This window comes from Hemiscyllium ocellatum, chromosome 7 (assembly GCF_020745735.1).
Source record: "Hemiscyllium ocellatum isolate sHemOce1 chromosome 7, sHemOce1.pat.X.cur, whole genome shotgun sequence".
Lineage (NCBI taxonomy): Eukaryota > Metazoa > Chordata > Chondrichthyes > Orectolobiformes > Hemiscylliidae > Hemiscyllium > Hemiscyllium ocellatum.
Genome location: NC_083407.1, coordinates 5216443 through 5232175, shown reverse-complemented (window position 1 = coordinate 5232175; position 15733 = coordinate 5216443). Strand labels below are relative to the sequence as shown.

At 44.6% G+C, this 15733-nt stretch overlaps 1 protein-coding gene across 1 annotated transcript in view; it reads right to left on the bottom strand.

Annotated features, from left to right (window-relative positions):
* abcb6a (ATP-binding cassette, sub-family B (MDR/TAP), member 6a) overlaps nucleotides 1-15733 on the bottom strand; it is a 254471-nt gene that overhangs the window by 193696 nt on the left and 45042 nt on the right. Inside the window, exon 4 of the mRNA XM_060828218.1 lies at nucleotides 7121-7310. Within this exon, the coding sequence (XP_060684201.1) occupies nucleotides 7121-7310 (190 nt within the window). The remainder of the gene's footprint in view (nucleotides 1-7120; nucleotides 7311-15733) is intronic.

Below are 15733 nucleotides of genomic sequence, written 5' to 3'. Positions count from 1 at the left end.
AATCTTTTGTTTTTAAATTGACCTACATTCATCCAAGCTAAATAGTTCTTTTTTTTTTTTACACACCTGGGAGATGTTTTTGCAGTCTATTCTCATGTGCTTTGTTGGATTGAATTCACATTACAATTTTCCTTTTTGTAGCAGTTTTTGGGTGTCTTTTTGCTTTACTTAAAGAACTTAAGCAGAAATGTATTACTATTTGTGGTTATTTTAAGGTTTTTCTTTTAATCTTTATATAATCCCTAAATTTCCTTTGTCAGTCACGATTGGCTGACCTTTGAGTTTCGGCATCTTCTAATAATAGACGGTGAACAGACATTGGGAAAACAGACTGCGGGTTACTTGCTGCAGAGTTCCTACCCTCTGACCTGCCTTTGTAGCCAAGATATTTATATGACATTCTAATTTGACTTCTGGGAGAAAGCAAGGGACTGCAGACGCTGGGGATGAGAGTCGCAAGTGTGTTGCTGAAAAAGCACAGCAGGTCAGGCAGCATCCGAGGAGCAGGAGAATTGATGTTTCGGGCATTAGCTCTTCATCAGGAAATGATCATTCCTGATGAAGGGCGTATACCAGAAACATTGATTCTCTTGCTCCTTGGATGCTGCCTGACCTGCTGTGCTTTTTCAGCAACACACTCTCTAATTTAACTTCTAGTCAATGGTAAATAGAGTGAAGGAGTCAGTGATGACAATGCCGATGAGTGTCAAGGGGCAATGGGTGGATTGTCTTTTGTTTGAGAAAATTATTGCCTGTCACTAATATGTCACCAAAGATGATCCAGAACTGATCCCTGTGGAACACCACTGGTTACTAGCCTCCAGTCAGAAAAGCACACTTCCACCATTACTCTGTCTCCTGCTGTTAAGCCAATTGTGTGTCCAATTGGCAAGCTCACCCTGAACTCCATGTGACCTAACTTTACAAATTAGTCTACTATGCGGAACCTTGTCAAAGGCTTTACTAAAATCCAAATAAATAACATCTACTGCTCTGCCATTATCAATCTTTTTGGTAACTTCCTCAAAAAAACTCAATCAAGTTTGTGAGGCATGTTTTCCTTGCACAAAACCACGCTGGTCAATGGTAAACTGAGTGAGGGAGTCAGTGATGACAATGCCAATGAGTCTCAAGGGGCAATGGGTGAATTGTCTCTTGTTTGAGAAAATTATTACCTGTCACTAATATGGTACAAATATATTACTTATCACTAGCTAGCCCAAGGCTGAAGGGTGTCCAGGTCCTTGCTACACATGGCTGCTCCAGTGTGGAGAGTCACGAATGGTGGTGAGCAGTATTCAATACACAGTCAATGTTTGACCTTATGACAGCAGCATAAGGTTGTTAGGAAGGGTTCTTGTGGTACAGTGTTAATATCCCTACCGATAAACCAGGAAGCCCTGGTTCATGGAATCATAGATCATACAACATAGAAACAGACCCTTTGGTCCAACTAGTCCATGCTGAAAATAATCCAAAACTAAACTAATCCCACTTGCCTGCTTCTGGTCCATATTCCTTCAAACATTTTCTACTCCTATCTATCCAAATGTCTTTCAAACATTGTCATTGTTCTCACATCCAAGATTTACAAGGGGCCAGGGTTGGAGGATTTGAGCTACAGGGAGAGGCTGAATAGGCTGGGGCTGTTTTCCCTGGAGCGTCAGAGGCTGAGGGGTGACCTTATAGAGGTTTACAAAATTATGAGGGGCATGGAAAGGATAAATAGACAAAATCTTTTCCTCGGAGTCGGGGAGTCCAGAACTAGAGGGCTTAGGTTTAGGGCGAGAGGGGGAAAGATATAAAAGAGACCTAAGGGGCAACGTTTTCACACAGAGGGTGGTACGTGTATGGAATGAGCTGCCAGAGGAAATGGTGGAGGCTGGTACAATCGCAACATTTAAGAGGCACTTGAATGAGTATATGAATAAGAAGGGTTTGGAGGGATATGGACCGGGTGCTGGCAGGTGGGATTAGATTGGGTTGGGATATCTGAAGGGAAGGGTTGGACCAAAGGGTCTGTTTCCATGCTGTACATCTCTATGAATCTAAGTTCATTACATAATGGAACCACTCTGTGTAAAAATTTGCCTCGTGTCTTTATAAAATTTCACTCCTCTCACCTAAAAAATGTGCCCAGAGTCTTGAAATTCCCCATGTTGGGGAAAAGACAACTACCATCAACTCCATCTGTACCTCTCATTATTTAATACACTTCTATCAGGTGACCTCTCCATTTCCTTGCGAAGAAAGTACCAGCCTTACTTTATAACTCAAACCTTCCATACCTGGCAGCATTCTGATAAAGCTCTTCTGAACCCTCCCCAGCTTGATAATATCCTTCCTATAACTGGGCGACCAGAACTGGACACAATATTGCAGGAAGGCCTCACCAATGTCCTGTACAACCTCAACATAATGTCCTGACTCCTATACACAAAGGACTGAGCAATGAAGGCAAGTATGAAAAATGCCTCCTTTATCACCCCATCCACATGTGACGCAAACTTCAAAGAATTATGTACCTGCACCCTTCGGTCCCTCTGTTCTACAACTCTACCCAAGGCCCTACCATTAATTGCAGAAGCCCTACCCTTGTTTGTTGTACCAAAATGTAATACTTCACATTTATCTAGATTGAACTCCATCTGCCATTCAACCCATTTGATCAAGATTCCTTTGTTATCTTAGAAAACCTTCTTCACTGTCCACTATGTCACCAATTTTGTTGTTGTCCGCAAACTTACTAATTATGCTTTCTATATTCTCATCCAAATCTCTTACTCAAAATGACAAAGAAAAGATGATCCAGAACTGATCCCTGTGGAACACCACTGGTTATTGGCCTTCAGTCAGAAAAGCACCCTTCCACCATTACTCTGTCTCCTGCTGTTAAGCCAATTATGTGTCCAATTGGCAAGCTCACCCTGAACTCCATGTGACCTAACTTTACAAATTATGGATGTGTGGTGCTGGAAGAGCACAGCAGTTCAGGCAGCATCCAAAGTGCAGCGAAATCAACGTTTCGGGCAAAAGCCCTTCATCAGGAATAAAGGCAGTGAGCCTGAAGCGTGGAGAGATAAGCTAGGGGAGGGTGGGGGTCGGGAGAAAGTAGCATAGAGTACAATGGGTGAGTGGGGGAGGGGATGAAGGTGATAGGTCGGGGAGGAGAGGGTGGAGTGGATAGGTGGAAAAGGAGATAGGCAGGTAGGACAAGTCCGGACAAGTCACGAGGACAGTGCTGAGCTGGAAGTTTGGAACTAGGGTGAGGTGGGGGAAGGGGAAATGAGGAAACTGTTGAAGTCCATATTTATGCCCTAGAGTTGAAGTGTTCCGAGGCGGAAGATGAGGCGTTCTTCCTCCAGGTATCTGGTGGTGAGGGAGCGGCGGTGAAGGAGGCCCAGGACCTCCATGTCCTGAGCAGAATGGGAGGGGGAGTTGAAATGTTGGGCCACAGGGCGGTGTGGTTGATTGGTGCAGGTGTCCCGGAGATGTTCCCTAAAGTGCTCTGCTAGGAGGCTCCCAGTCTCCCCAATGTAGAGGAGACCGCATCGGGAGCAACGGATAAATGATACTAGTGGATGTGCAGGTAAAACTTTGATGGATGTGGAAGGCTCCTTTAGGGCCTTGGATGGAGGTGAGGGAGGAGGTATGGGCACAGGTTTTACAGTTTCTGCGGTGGCAGGATGGGAGGGGGGGTTGTAGGGGGGCGAGGACCTGACAAGGTAGTCATGGAGGGAACGGTCTTTGCGGAAGGCGGAAAGGGGTGGGGAGGGAAATATATCCCTGGTGGTGGGGTCTTTTTGGAGGTGGTGGAAATGTCGGCGGATGATTTGGTTTATGCGAAGGTTGGTAGGATGGAAGGTGAGCACCAGGGGCGTTCTGTCCTTGTTATGGTTGGTGGGGTGGGGTCTGAGGACGGAGGTGCGGGATGTGGACGAGATGCGTTGGAGGGCATCTTTAACCATGTGGGAAGGAAAATTGCAATCTCGAAAAAAGGAGGCCTTCTGGTGTGTTCTATGGTGGAACTGGTCCTCCTGGGAGCAGATACGGCGGATGCGCAGGAATTGGGAATACAGGATGGCATTTTTGCAAGAGGTAGTGTGGGAAGTGGTGTAATCCAGGTAGCTGTGGGAGTCGGTGGGTTTGTAAAAAATGTCAGTGTCAAGTCGGTCGTCATTAATGGAGATGGAGAGGTCCAGGAAGGGGAGGGAGGTGTCAGAGATGGTCCAGGTAAATTTAAGGTCAGGGTGGAATGTGTTGGTGAAGTTGATGAATTGCTCAACCTCCTCAAGGGAGCAAGAGGTGGCGCCAATGCAGTCATCAATGTAGCAGAGGAAGAGGTGGGGAGTGGTGCCGGTGTAAGTACAGAAGATCAACTGTTCTACATAGCCAACAAAGAGACAGGCATAGCTGGGGCCCATATGTGTGGTCTGGAGGAAGTGGGAAGATTCAAAGGAGAAATTGTTAAGGGTGAGGACCGGTTCGGCCAAATGAATGAGAGTGTCGGTGGAAGGGTACTGGTTGGGGACGTCTGGAGAGGAAAAAAACGGAGGGCTTGGAGGCCCTGGTCATGGTGGATGGAGGTGTAGAGGGATTGGCTATCCATGGTAAAGGTAAAGTTGTTACCTAACTTTACAAATTAGTCTATTCGGCAGAATCTTGCCAAAGGCTTTATTAAAATGCAAATAAATAACGTCTACTGTTCTGTCATCAATCTTTTTGGTAACTTCCTCAAAAGACTCAATCAAGTTTGTGAGGCATGATTTTCCTTGCACAAAACCATGCTGACTAGCCCGAATCAATTTTTGTCTCTCTAAATGTCCACAAATCTGATCTGTTATAATCACCTCCAACAACTTACCCACAACCAAAGTCAGACTCATAAGTCGATATTTCCTCTCGTACTTCCCACAACTTTCTGGGATACAGTAGATCAGGTTCCGGAGATTTATCCTCCTTTATATTCTCTAAAGTCTCCTGAACTTCCTCTTCTATTATGCGAATTGTTTTTAAAACATCAAAGTTTATTTTAATCACCACGTGCTCCACCTGTGAATCATAATATATCTGAACAGGTTGATTAAAAATACTGACCCAGAGTAACCAGTGCAGTGTTGCTCTGAAGCGGAGATGACTGACTTCCAATAGCCACAAGAATCTTCCTTTGTGCTAGATAAGATTCCAACTAGAAGAGAGTTTTCCTTGATTCCCATTCACTCCGGTTTTATGAGGGCTCCTTGTTATCATACTCAGCCAAATGCTGCCAAGGGCAGTGACCCTTACCTCACCTCTGGGTTTTCCAGGTCTTTACTAAGGCTGTAATGAGGTCAGGAGCTGAGTCCAAATGAAGTGCCAGTGAGCAGGTTAGTTCCAAGGAAGTACCACTTAATTGCACTGTTGATGACATCTTCTGTCACTTTACTCATGACAGCCATGATGTGGAGGTGCCAGTGTTGGACTGGGTGGACAAAGTCAGAAGTCACAACACCAGGAAATAGTCCAACATGCTTATTTGAAATCACAAGCTTTCAGAGTGCTGCTCCTTTGTCAGGTGCCGTACTCCAAAAGATTGTGATTTCAAATAAACGTGTTGGATTATAATCTGGTGCCATCTGACTACGGACTTTACGGATGACAGAGAATAGATTGACAGGATGATAATTGGTTGGATTGGGTTTGTCTTGCTTTCTGCCACTGAACATGTTTCGGCAAATTTCTACATTGTCAGGTAGGTGCCAGTGTTCAACTGTATTGGAACAGTTTGGCTAGGGCACAGCTAATTCTGGAAAAGATTACTTCCGTACTATTGCCCGAATATTGTCAAGATTAGAGTGGTGCTGGAAAAGCACGGCAGGTCAGGCAGAATCCGAGGAGATAATCTTTTATCTCTCCATCCTGGAGGCTCCCTGCTTCATTCCTGATGAAGGGCTTTTGCCTGAAATGTCGATTTTCCAGCTTCTCGAATGCTGCCTGACCTGGTGTGCTTTTCCAGCACCATTCTAAATTTAGACTCTGGTTTCCATCATCTGCAGTCCCCATTTTCGCCTGGAATATTGTCATGGCCCATAGCTTTTGCAGTATCTAGTATCTTCAGTGTTTCTTGAAATCGTTTGGAGTGAATTGATTTGACAAAAGATTAGCATAATTGATGATATGGAACTCCAGAAGTGATCGAGAAGGATCATCCACTTGGAGTCATAAAGATGTACAGCACAGAAACAAACCCTTCAGTTCAACTCGTCCATGCTGACCCAGATATCCAATCTAGTCCCACCTGCCAGGACCCGCCCCATATCACCTCGAACTCTTCCTATTCATATACCCATCCGGATGTCTTTAAAAATGTTGTAAATGTACCAGCCTCCACCACTTCCTCTGGCAGCTCATTCCATATGCTTATGACCCTCTGTGTGAAAATGTTGCCCCTTAGGTCCGTTTTAAATCTTTCCCCTCTCACCCTAAACTTATGCCCTCTAATTCTGAACTTGCCCCACCCAGGGAAAAGATATTGTTTATTTACCCTATTCATGCTCCTCATGATTTTATAAACCTCTGTAATGTCACCCCTCAGCCTCTGATGCTCCAGGGAAAACAGCCCTGGCCTCTTGCTCAAACCCTCCAACCCTGGCAACATCCTTGTAAATCTTTTCTGAACCTGTTCAGGTTTCACAACATCCCTCTTATAGGAGGGAGACCAGAATTGCACACAATATTCCAAAAGTGGCCTAACCAATATCCTATCTACCGGAGATCCACTTTCAAGGAAATGTGAACCTGCACTCCAAGGCCTCTTTGTTCAGCAACACTCCCTAGGACCTTACCATTACGTGTATAAGTCCCGCCCTGATTTGCATTTCCAAAATGCAGCACCTCGCATTAATCTAAATTAAACTCCATCTGCCGCTCCTCGGTCCATCTGATCAAGATCCTACTGTACTCTGAAGTAACCTTCTTCGCTGTCCACTACACCTCAAATTTTGGTGTCTCGCTGAAGATGTACAGACATAACTTGTCACATGGAGAATATTTCCAACTTTACAGCATGTTCCCCATATTCAGTGTCAGCACAAAAGTTATTTTTTTCAGGGGTGCTTAAAAAAAAAGTGTAAGAACTTACCAATGTTTCTGTAGTAGATAGGCACAAACACATTAATGACTCGTTCTGTTGCAAGGAGACCCAAGCAGAACAGGACCAGGACCTGCAGTAATATATTCCCTTTTGGCCACATGTAAGGCACAAGCAACTGCACCTTTTTACGGAAGTCTTTCCATGTTGATTGACTCGTGCCATTCCGATTCAAGAGAGGCTAGAAAGAAGAACAAAATACTTCAGGGGCCGAGTATCAAAAAAACTTTGAAATGAAGGCTCCAATTTTTTGTTCAAACACCAATTTTATAAATCAGTTAAAAATCATGCAACACCAAGTTATAAATATAAATTTATAGCTATAAATTTGCTATAAATTCTGTGTCTTACAATCGTGTCGTCCACAACCACCTGGTGAAGGAGCGGTGCTCCAAAAGCTAGTGCTTCCAATTAAACCCGTTGGACTGTAACCTGGTGTTGTGATTTTTAACTTTGTACACCTCAGTTCAACACCCACACCTCCAAATCATTTATAATCAGTAGTTTTAAACTCCTTGCCCACGGAATAATGAGTCCAAGAGAGGTGTTAATGGTTCACTAGATTGTTTCCTGAATGAGACGGAAGTTCTGTTAAAAAAAAAGAGATATTACGCAGAAAGTGTCTCTTTCCACAAGAGTTCAGAAAAGTCAGAGGTAATGACACTGGAATAAAACTATCTGTGGGCTTACATGGTATGTGCTGAGACACTGTGTACTCTGGTTGGAGTTGAAGAGTTGGGGGTCATCATTTTATAGAAAAGGGTAGAGCATTTAAGACTGAGACTGTAGGAGGGATTTGTTCAGGAAGAGACTTGTAAATGTTTGCAATTTTCCACCCAGAGAATATGTGTATATTCAAAACAGAGACTAAATAAGTAAACTCCACCCCAACTAATAATTACCCTTCACTTCAACTCTCTCAAAATCCATTGGCCTTCCAATCTGGTACCTTTTAAAGAAGCATTTAGGTTTTGCAATTCTCCAGTCCTTTGGCTCTACACATATACTTAACAAGGATTGGAAGATTACAGCTAGTACTTCCACCATTTCTAACCTTGTTTCCCTCTGTGTCCTCAAGAACATCTCATTCAGTCCTTGTGACTTAATGAACTTTTAAATACAGACAGCCTATCCAGTAGCAACTCTGTCTCAGGTTTTAGCCCATTTAGGACATAGAACATCAGAACCCGCCCTTCGGCCCACCACGTCTGTGCCAATCAGGATGCCCATTCTAAACGATTGTGCAGCACTGTGGCTCAGTGGTGAGCACTGCTGCCTCAGAGCGCCAGGAACCTGGGCACAATTCTACCTTTGGGAGACTACCCATGGTGAATTATCTAACCTGCATATCTTTGGAACTGTCTGCGGGTTTCCCCTGGGTGCACCGGTTTCCTCCTACAGTCCAAAGACATGCAGGTTAGATAATTGGCCATGCTAAATTGCCTGTAGTGTCCAGGGATGTGTAGGTTAGGTAGATTAGCCTGAGCAAATGCTGGTTTACAGGCAAAGTGTAGGGTGTTGAGTCTGGGCGGGATGCTCGTCAGAGGGTTGGTATGGACTTGTTAGGCTAAATGGCCTGTTTCCATACTGTAGGGATTCTATGATATGAAATAAACTAATTCCATCGACCTGCACATGGTCCATATCCCTTTACTCCCTGCTTGTTCATGTGTGTCTCTCTAAATGCCTCTTAAACATTATCAAATCTGCTTCAACCACCTCTCCTCAGAGCACATTTCAGGCAGCCACCACCCTGTCTAAAAACCTTGCCTCATCTTTACACTTTCCCCCTTTCACCTTAAACCTAGTATTTCATATTTCCACCCTGGGAAAAAGACTTGACCATTCATGTTTTTTGTCAATTTATATACTTCGATCAGGTCATCCTTAGCCTTGATACTCTCGTCAAAACCTCTCCTTATGGCGAATACAGTCCAATCCAGGCAAGATCCTGGTAAACCTCCTTTGCACCCTCTCCAAAGCCTCCACATCCTTCCTGTAATGTGGCCACCAGAATCATACACAATCTCTCAAATGAAATTTTATACAGTTTTAAGCTCTTCCATGATTTGACCATAACATTTTGTCCTAGGAAACTGTCCTAAATACATAGGGACTTCTTCCTCAGCCAGCCAATCTGACTATCCCAATCTACAAGGAAACAAAGTCACCCATGATTAATGTACTTCCATCGTTATATTTCCTCATCATCTCCAAGATTTATTTTCTGACCCACTGTATACTCCGGATATGTATCTGGTATAAGTCTGATCCTTTTCTGCTTTGCATAGCACTCATCCAACAATATTCTATCAGCCAAGTCATTAATATAGTCAAACATGACTTTGCGCTGCCGTGCGAAATCCTGGAGCATATCCACACACTCTGCTGCTTCAGTAAGGAAAGCAAAGAATTCTGGAGATGGACATTCAGTGGTCTCAGATTAAAAACATACTGCATCTCTCTCATTGCTCATTGTGCAATAAAAGATTTCATACACCTCTGTGTAGGTTTCATAGTTGTTGCTGGTTGAATTTCTGCGCCAGCCTCTCACTACGTGAACAATACGAGCCTTCACATTACGTGTGGCTAGCCACACGTAATGTTTTCAGTATCTTGCTGAGTCATTGTCTCCTTGAGCCCAGAGTGGCGGAAGGAATTCACAATTACGGCTGCTGTCACTTTCTTCCACACTGGGGAGAGTCAGCCTGGTTTTCTGAAAGTAAAGCTGTGCTTTAACCAGCAAAACATTTTCAGCTGTGATCTCCAGCATCTGCAGACCTCACTTTTTACTTGAAGATTTTAACCTACTGCGAATCCTCTTGCAAGGATGCCTTCCTTGAAGAAGCTCTCTTCCTCCCTCTACAAGGATTTCAGTGAGTCTCTCTCTCACTGCACCCCCCAGGTCATCTCCTCTGCACAGAAGCTCTTATCACCCTCACCTTGACCTCCTTCCACCTATCACATCTCCATCGCCCCTCCCCCAAGTCCCTCCTCCCTACCTTTTATCTTAGCCTGCTTGGCACACTCTCCTCATTCCTGATGAAGGGCTTATGCCCGAAACATCGAATTTCCTATTCCTTGGATGCTGCCTAACCTGCTGTGCTTTAACCAGCAACACATTTTCAGCTGGTTTTCTGAAAGGGAAATCATATTTAACTAATTTATTAGTATTTTTTTGAAGGTGCAACACTCTCCATAGAATCTACAGACTTGGATTCCAGAAGGCAATTAATAAAAGGTATCATCTGAAAAGGTTATAGTATAGAACTAAAGCTTAGGTAATGTATTAGAAATAAACAGAACATTGTTTTCTGTCAGCCAGTCAGAGTATGGTCTTCTTCTGATTGGCAGGCAATGATAAGCGGAGTCCCAAAAGGGAGACTGTGCAAAGGCCTCAACATTTTGTAATTTATATTGGATGGAGTTAGGTGAGTTGGAGTCATACATGACACAGAAACATGGCTATAGTTGTTAGAGGTCAGTCTTCTCATCTCCAAGGACATCTCTGGGTAGTGCCCTCGGCCCAGCTTCACTCCACCATAACATCAGAAGTGGAGATGTTCACTGATGACTGCACAATGTTCAGGACCATTCACAAGTCCTCAGATATTGGAAGTAATCAATGTCCAACTGCAGCACGACCTGGACGATATCCAGACTTGGACTGAAAAGTGGCAGCTAATATTTGTAACACACAAATGTCAAGCAACAGCAGTCTCCAATAAGGGAGAGACAACTTTAAAGATGTGACTGGCACAAGCGTAATTACAAATTCACCCAAGGGACTCAAAAACTTCAGGAATAGAATAGAGGAACACACATGGTTGACTGAGACTGTGGCCAAGCCTGCCTAGTGTTCTCCAATGCATTCACCATGGGAGATAAATTGGGATTCCAGATTCGATCCTTGCACTTCGAATGAGCTCATAAAAAAAAATGACAGATACTATTACTGGGCAGGTACTCTCAAAGTCTCTATGTTCATATTCTCTGCCAGTAATTTGATTGTGGAATAGAGCTTGCGAGACCAGGGCTCTTTTTATTTTTTTTTCTCTCTTCCCCCTCTTATTTTATTTGTCTCTTGTTGACGACGATGGCATTGGTGGTGAGTGAGCCCAGTGGGTACTCAAGTGGGACCATCACGGATACGTGGCGGTGGTGGGTTTGGGTTCCCGGCAGCATCTACATTGTCGAGGTGTTCCTAGCGCTGAGTCATGGCTGCTGCAGCTGAGGAGAGGTGGGTTCCCGGCAGTGTCTGTATCCAGCTCAATTCATGGAGGCAGCAGCCAAATTTGAGACCTGGCGGCATCGGTGAGGTGGGCCCAAAGCAGACTTGTGGTGGTGGTGGAGTTGAGTTCGGGCCAGTACGATACCAGCGGTGAGGTTCAGTGAGGACGTAGTGATGGTCAAGGACTTCGGGGAGGCAAGATGACGCCAAAGAGTGGCAACTTTGTTTCTAGTGGCAAGTGGGCAGTGAAGGGACACATGCCTGGCCATCAGCTCTTGGTCCATGGCAGAGCATATAACAAGGAGGACAGTAATGTTTAACACTTTTTCCTTCCTTTATTTTTTTGGCTTGATATTCTACGTTTTGGCCTATTTGTGTTTTAAGATGGCGCTGGAGAGTGGCAACACCATACAACATATTTCACCTTATTTTTTAACAAAATACCACATGACAAAAAAATAAATCAATCAATCATTAACTTCATTAATTGCAAAAGGTGTATGCAAAGAAATTTTAATCTTTTGTCATTTTATTAACAAATACATTAAAAACGGGTGTGCATGTTTAAAAGTCATTCTGATAGCATTATATCCTGAAAGAATGATTTTTGATGTTTGTTAACCAAATAGTCGTGTCAGGAATGCTTACCTGCATTGCGTAGGAGGCATTTTCTACCAAAATGGGATTGGAATATTGCTACCATAGCCACACCTTGTCAGCAATTTTTATGGGAGAGGAATATACTGGTTAGTCTTTCCCAGCTGTAATCTGATAGCAAGCAAACCTGCTGAACAGGATACTTGGTCGCCAGTTTCTAAAAGTCCTACATTTCAAAGTTGTAATAGCATCATTCCACACGAGACCACAAGATGTCGAAGCAGAAATGAGCTAAGTCTGCTACACCATTCAGTGAGATTGTGGCTGTTCTGACCATCTTCAGCTCTACTTTCCTGCCTTTCCCCTGAATATTCAATTTCCTTTCTGATCAAACACAATCTATCTCAGATTCGAATATACTTAGTGACTTAGCATTAAAGCATTCCACAGATTCACTTTTCTACAAAGAAACCCTTCTCATCAGTCTTAAATGTATGATGCCTTATTCCGAGAGAACAGACTCTGGTTCTAGTTTAAAAATTAAAATCACACAAACACCAGGTTATAGTCCAACAGGTTTATTTGGAAGCACTAGCTTTCGGAGCGCTGCTCCTTCATCAGGTTCTAGACTCTCCTGCAAGGGAAGCTGAAAATGTGTTGCTGGTCAAAGCACAGCAGGTCAGGCAGCATCCTAGGAACAGGAAATTCGACGTTGGTCCGGGCGTCCCAGAGGTGTTCCCTGAAGTGTTCCGCAAGTAGGCGGCCCGTCTCCCCAATATAGAGGAGGCCACATCGGGTGCAGCGGATGCAGTAAATGATGTGTGTGGAGGTGCAGGTGAATTTGTGGTGGATATGGAAGGATCCCTTGGGGCCTTGGAGGGAAGTGAGGGAGGAAGTGTGGGCGCAAGTTTTACATTTCCTACGGTTGCAGGGGAAGGTGCCGGGAGTGGAGGTTGGGTTGGTGGGGTGTGTGGACCTGACGAGGGAGTCTGGGACGCCCGGACCAACCAACCCAACCACCCCGTGGCTCAACACTTTAACTCTCCCTCCCACTCCACCGAGGACATGCAGGTCCTTGGACTCCTCCATCTGCAGAACATAACAACACGACGGTTGGAGGAAGAGCGCCTCATCTTCCGCCTGGGAACCCTCCAACCACAAGGAATGAACTCAGATTTCTCCAGTTTCCTCATTTCCCCTCCCCCCACCTTGTCTCAGTCAGTTCCCTCAACTCAGCACCACCCTCCTAACCTGCAATCTTCTTCCTGACCTCTCCGCCCCCATCCCACTCCGGCCTATCACCCTCACCTTGACCTCCTTCCACCTATCACATCTCCATCGCCCCTCCCCCAAGTCCCTCCTCCCTACCTTTTATCTTAGCCTGCCTGGCACACTCTCCTCATTCCTGATGAAGGGCTCTGGCCCGAAATGTCGAATTTCCTGTTCCTTGGATGCTGCCTGACCTGTTGCGCTTTAACCAGCAACACATTTTCAGCTCTGATCTCCAGCATCTGCAGACCTCACTTTTTACTCTCCTGCAAGGGAAAACAACCTCCCCACATCTACTTGTCAAGTTCTCTAAGAATCCTGTATGTTTCAATAAGGTTACCTCTCATTCTTCTATATCCCAAATACAGGCCCAATCTACTCAAGACGGTCCCTGGGAATAGTCCAGAGAACGGTCTCTGGTCTGTCTCCAATGCTAGTACAGCTTTTTTTTAACATATGGGACCCACAACTGCTTACAGCATTCCAGCTGTAGCCTGACGCATTCTGAAAAAGGCCATAGAATCTGCACTGACCCTCCAAAGAGCAGACTAACATCTGGGGGAGAGTGCCAAAATTGGGAGAGGTGTCTCAGCTTAGTCAAGCAGCAGACTGACACTGTCTCTAAGGTATGACTATGTCCCAGACACCACCATTACCATTCTTGGATATGTTCTGTCCCATCAGCAGGACAGATCCAGCAGAGGTAGCAGCACCATGGCATATGGTTGAGAGGGAATTGTCCTGGGACTCCTCAACACGAATTCTCGACCCCATGAAGTCTCATGGCTTCAGGTGAAACATGGGCAAGGAAATCTCCTGCTGGTTACCATCCTCCCTTGGCTGATGGGTCAGTACTTCCCCATGTTGAACAACATTTGGGAGGAAATACTGAGAGAGTGGCAATGATACAAAATGTACTCAGGATGGAAGCTTCAACGCCCATCACCAAGAGTGGCTCAGCAGCAGCAGCATGACTGACTGAGCTGGTTATAGTATAATCATAAGGGTGATTGCACCCTTCCAATTCCTCAGCTCTACTCCATGGTGCCCTTCCCCAGTACTGCTGTCTTTTCCTGCTACATCAGTAACGTCTGTCCCCTGCTGATGGGACAGAACATATCCAAGAATGGTAATGGTGGTGTCTGGGACATAGTCATACCTTAGAGACAGTGTCAGTCTGCTGCTTGACTAAGCTGAGACATCTCTTTTATACCCCTCTCAATACCACCTGGCCATTCAGGTGAGATAATTACTTGAGTATTAATACACAGCCCCAAGTAATGGGGGCGCGAATCCCACCAGGCAGATGATGGAATTTGATTTCAATAAAAATCTGGGATTAAGACTCTAATGATGAATGACCATGAAAAAGCCATCTGGTTCACTAATGTACTTTAGAGAAGGAAACTGCCACCCTTATCTGGACTGACCTATGTGAGATTCCAGACCCACAGTAATGGGGTTGACTCTTAAATGCCCTTTTGGCAACAATTGCTGGCATAGCCAATGATACCCTTATCCTGTGAATGGATATTTAAGAAGATAAATGTCTTAATCCCAAAACATTAAGGTGCCAGTCTTACCCCCCTCTCAACCAAGTCACTGTAATAACTACAACATGATAACTGTATACATGAATTTGAGTCCTGAGTTCATTTGCTATATAGTTATGAAAAGGGATAGGAGCGGACGGTATGGGAAAGTATTTAATTAGGGGAGGGGGATTTACAACACTAGACAGGAACTGGGGCGCCTAGATTGGGATCAGATATTCTCAGGAAAATGCACAACAGAAATACGGAGGTTGTTTAGGGAGCAGTTGCTGATAGTGCTGGATAAGTATGCCCCATGGAGGCAAGGAAGGGTTAGTATGGTGAAGGAACCTTGGGTGACAAGGGATGTAGAACATCCAATCAAGAGGAAGAAGGAAGCTTATTCAAGGTTGAGGAGGCAAGGATCAGACAGGGCTCTAGATATTACAAGGTAGCCAGGAAGGAACTGAAGAATGGACTTAGAGCTGATGGGGGCATGAAAAAGTTTTAGCGAGTAGGATTAAGGAAAACACAAAGGCATTCTACACTAATGTGAGGAACAAGAGGATGGCAAGAGAGTGAGAGTAGGTCCAATCAGGGATAGTGGATGGAACTTGTGCCTGGAGTCGGAGGTGGTAAGGGAGGTCCTTAATAAATACTTTATTTCAGTATTCACTACTGAGACGGACCTTGTCGCTTGTGAGGACAGCGTAAAACAGGCTGATACTCTCAAACAGGTTGATATTAAGGAGGAGGATGTGTTAAAATTCAGAAAAACTTGAGGATAGACTTGCACCCTGGGCCAGATGGGATATAACTAAGATGATAGAACCAAGATTAGTACAGGAAGCGATGGAAGAGATTGTTGCGCCTTTGGTGATGATCTTTGCATCCTCACTGACCAGTGAAGTACTGCCAGGTGATAGGAGGGCGGCAAATGTTACTCCCTTGTTCAAGAAAGGAAATAGGGATAAT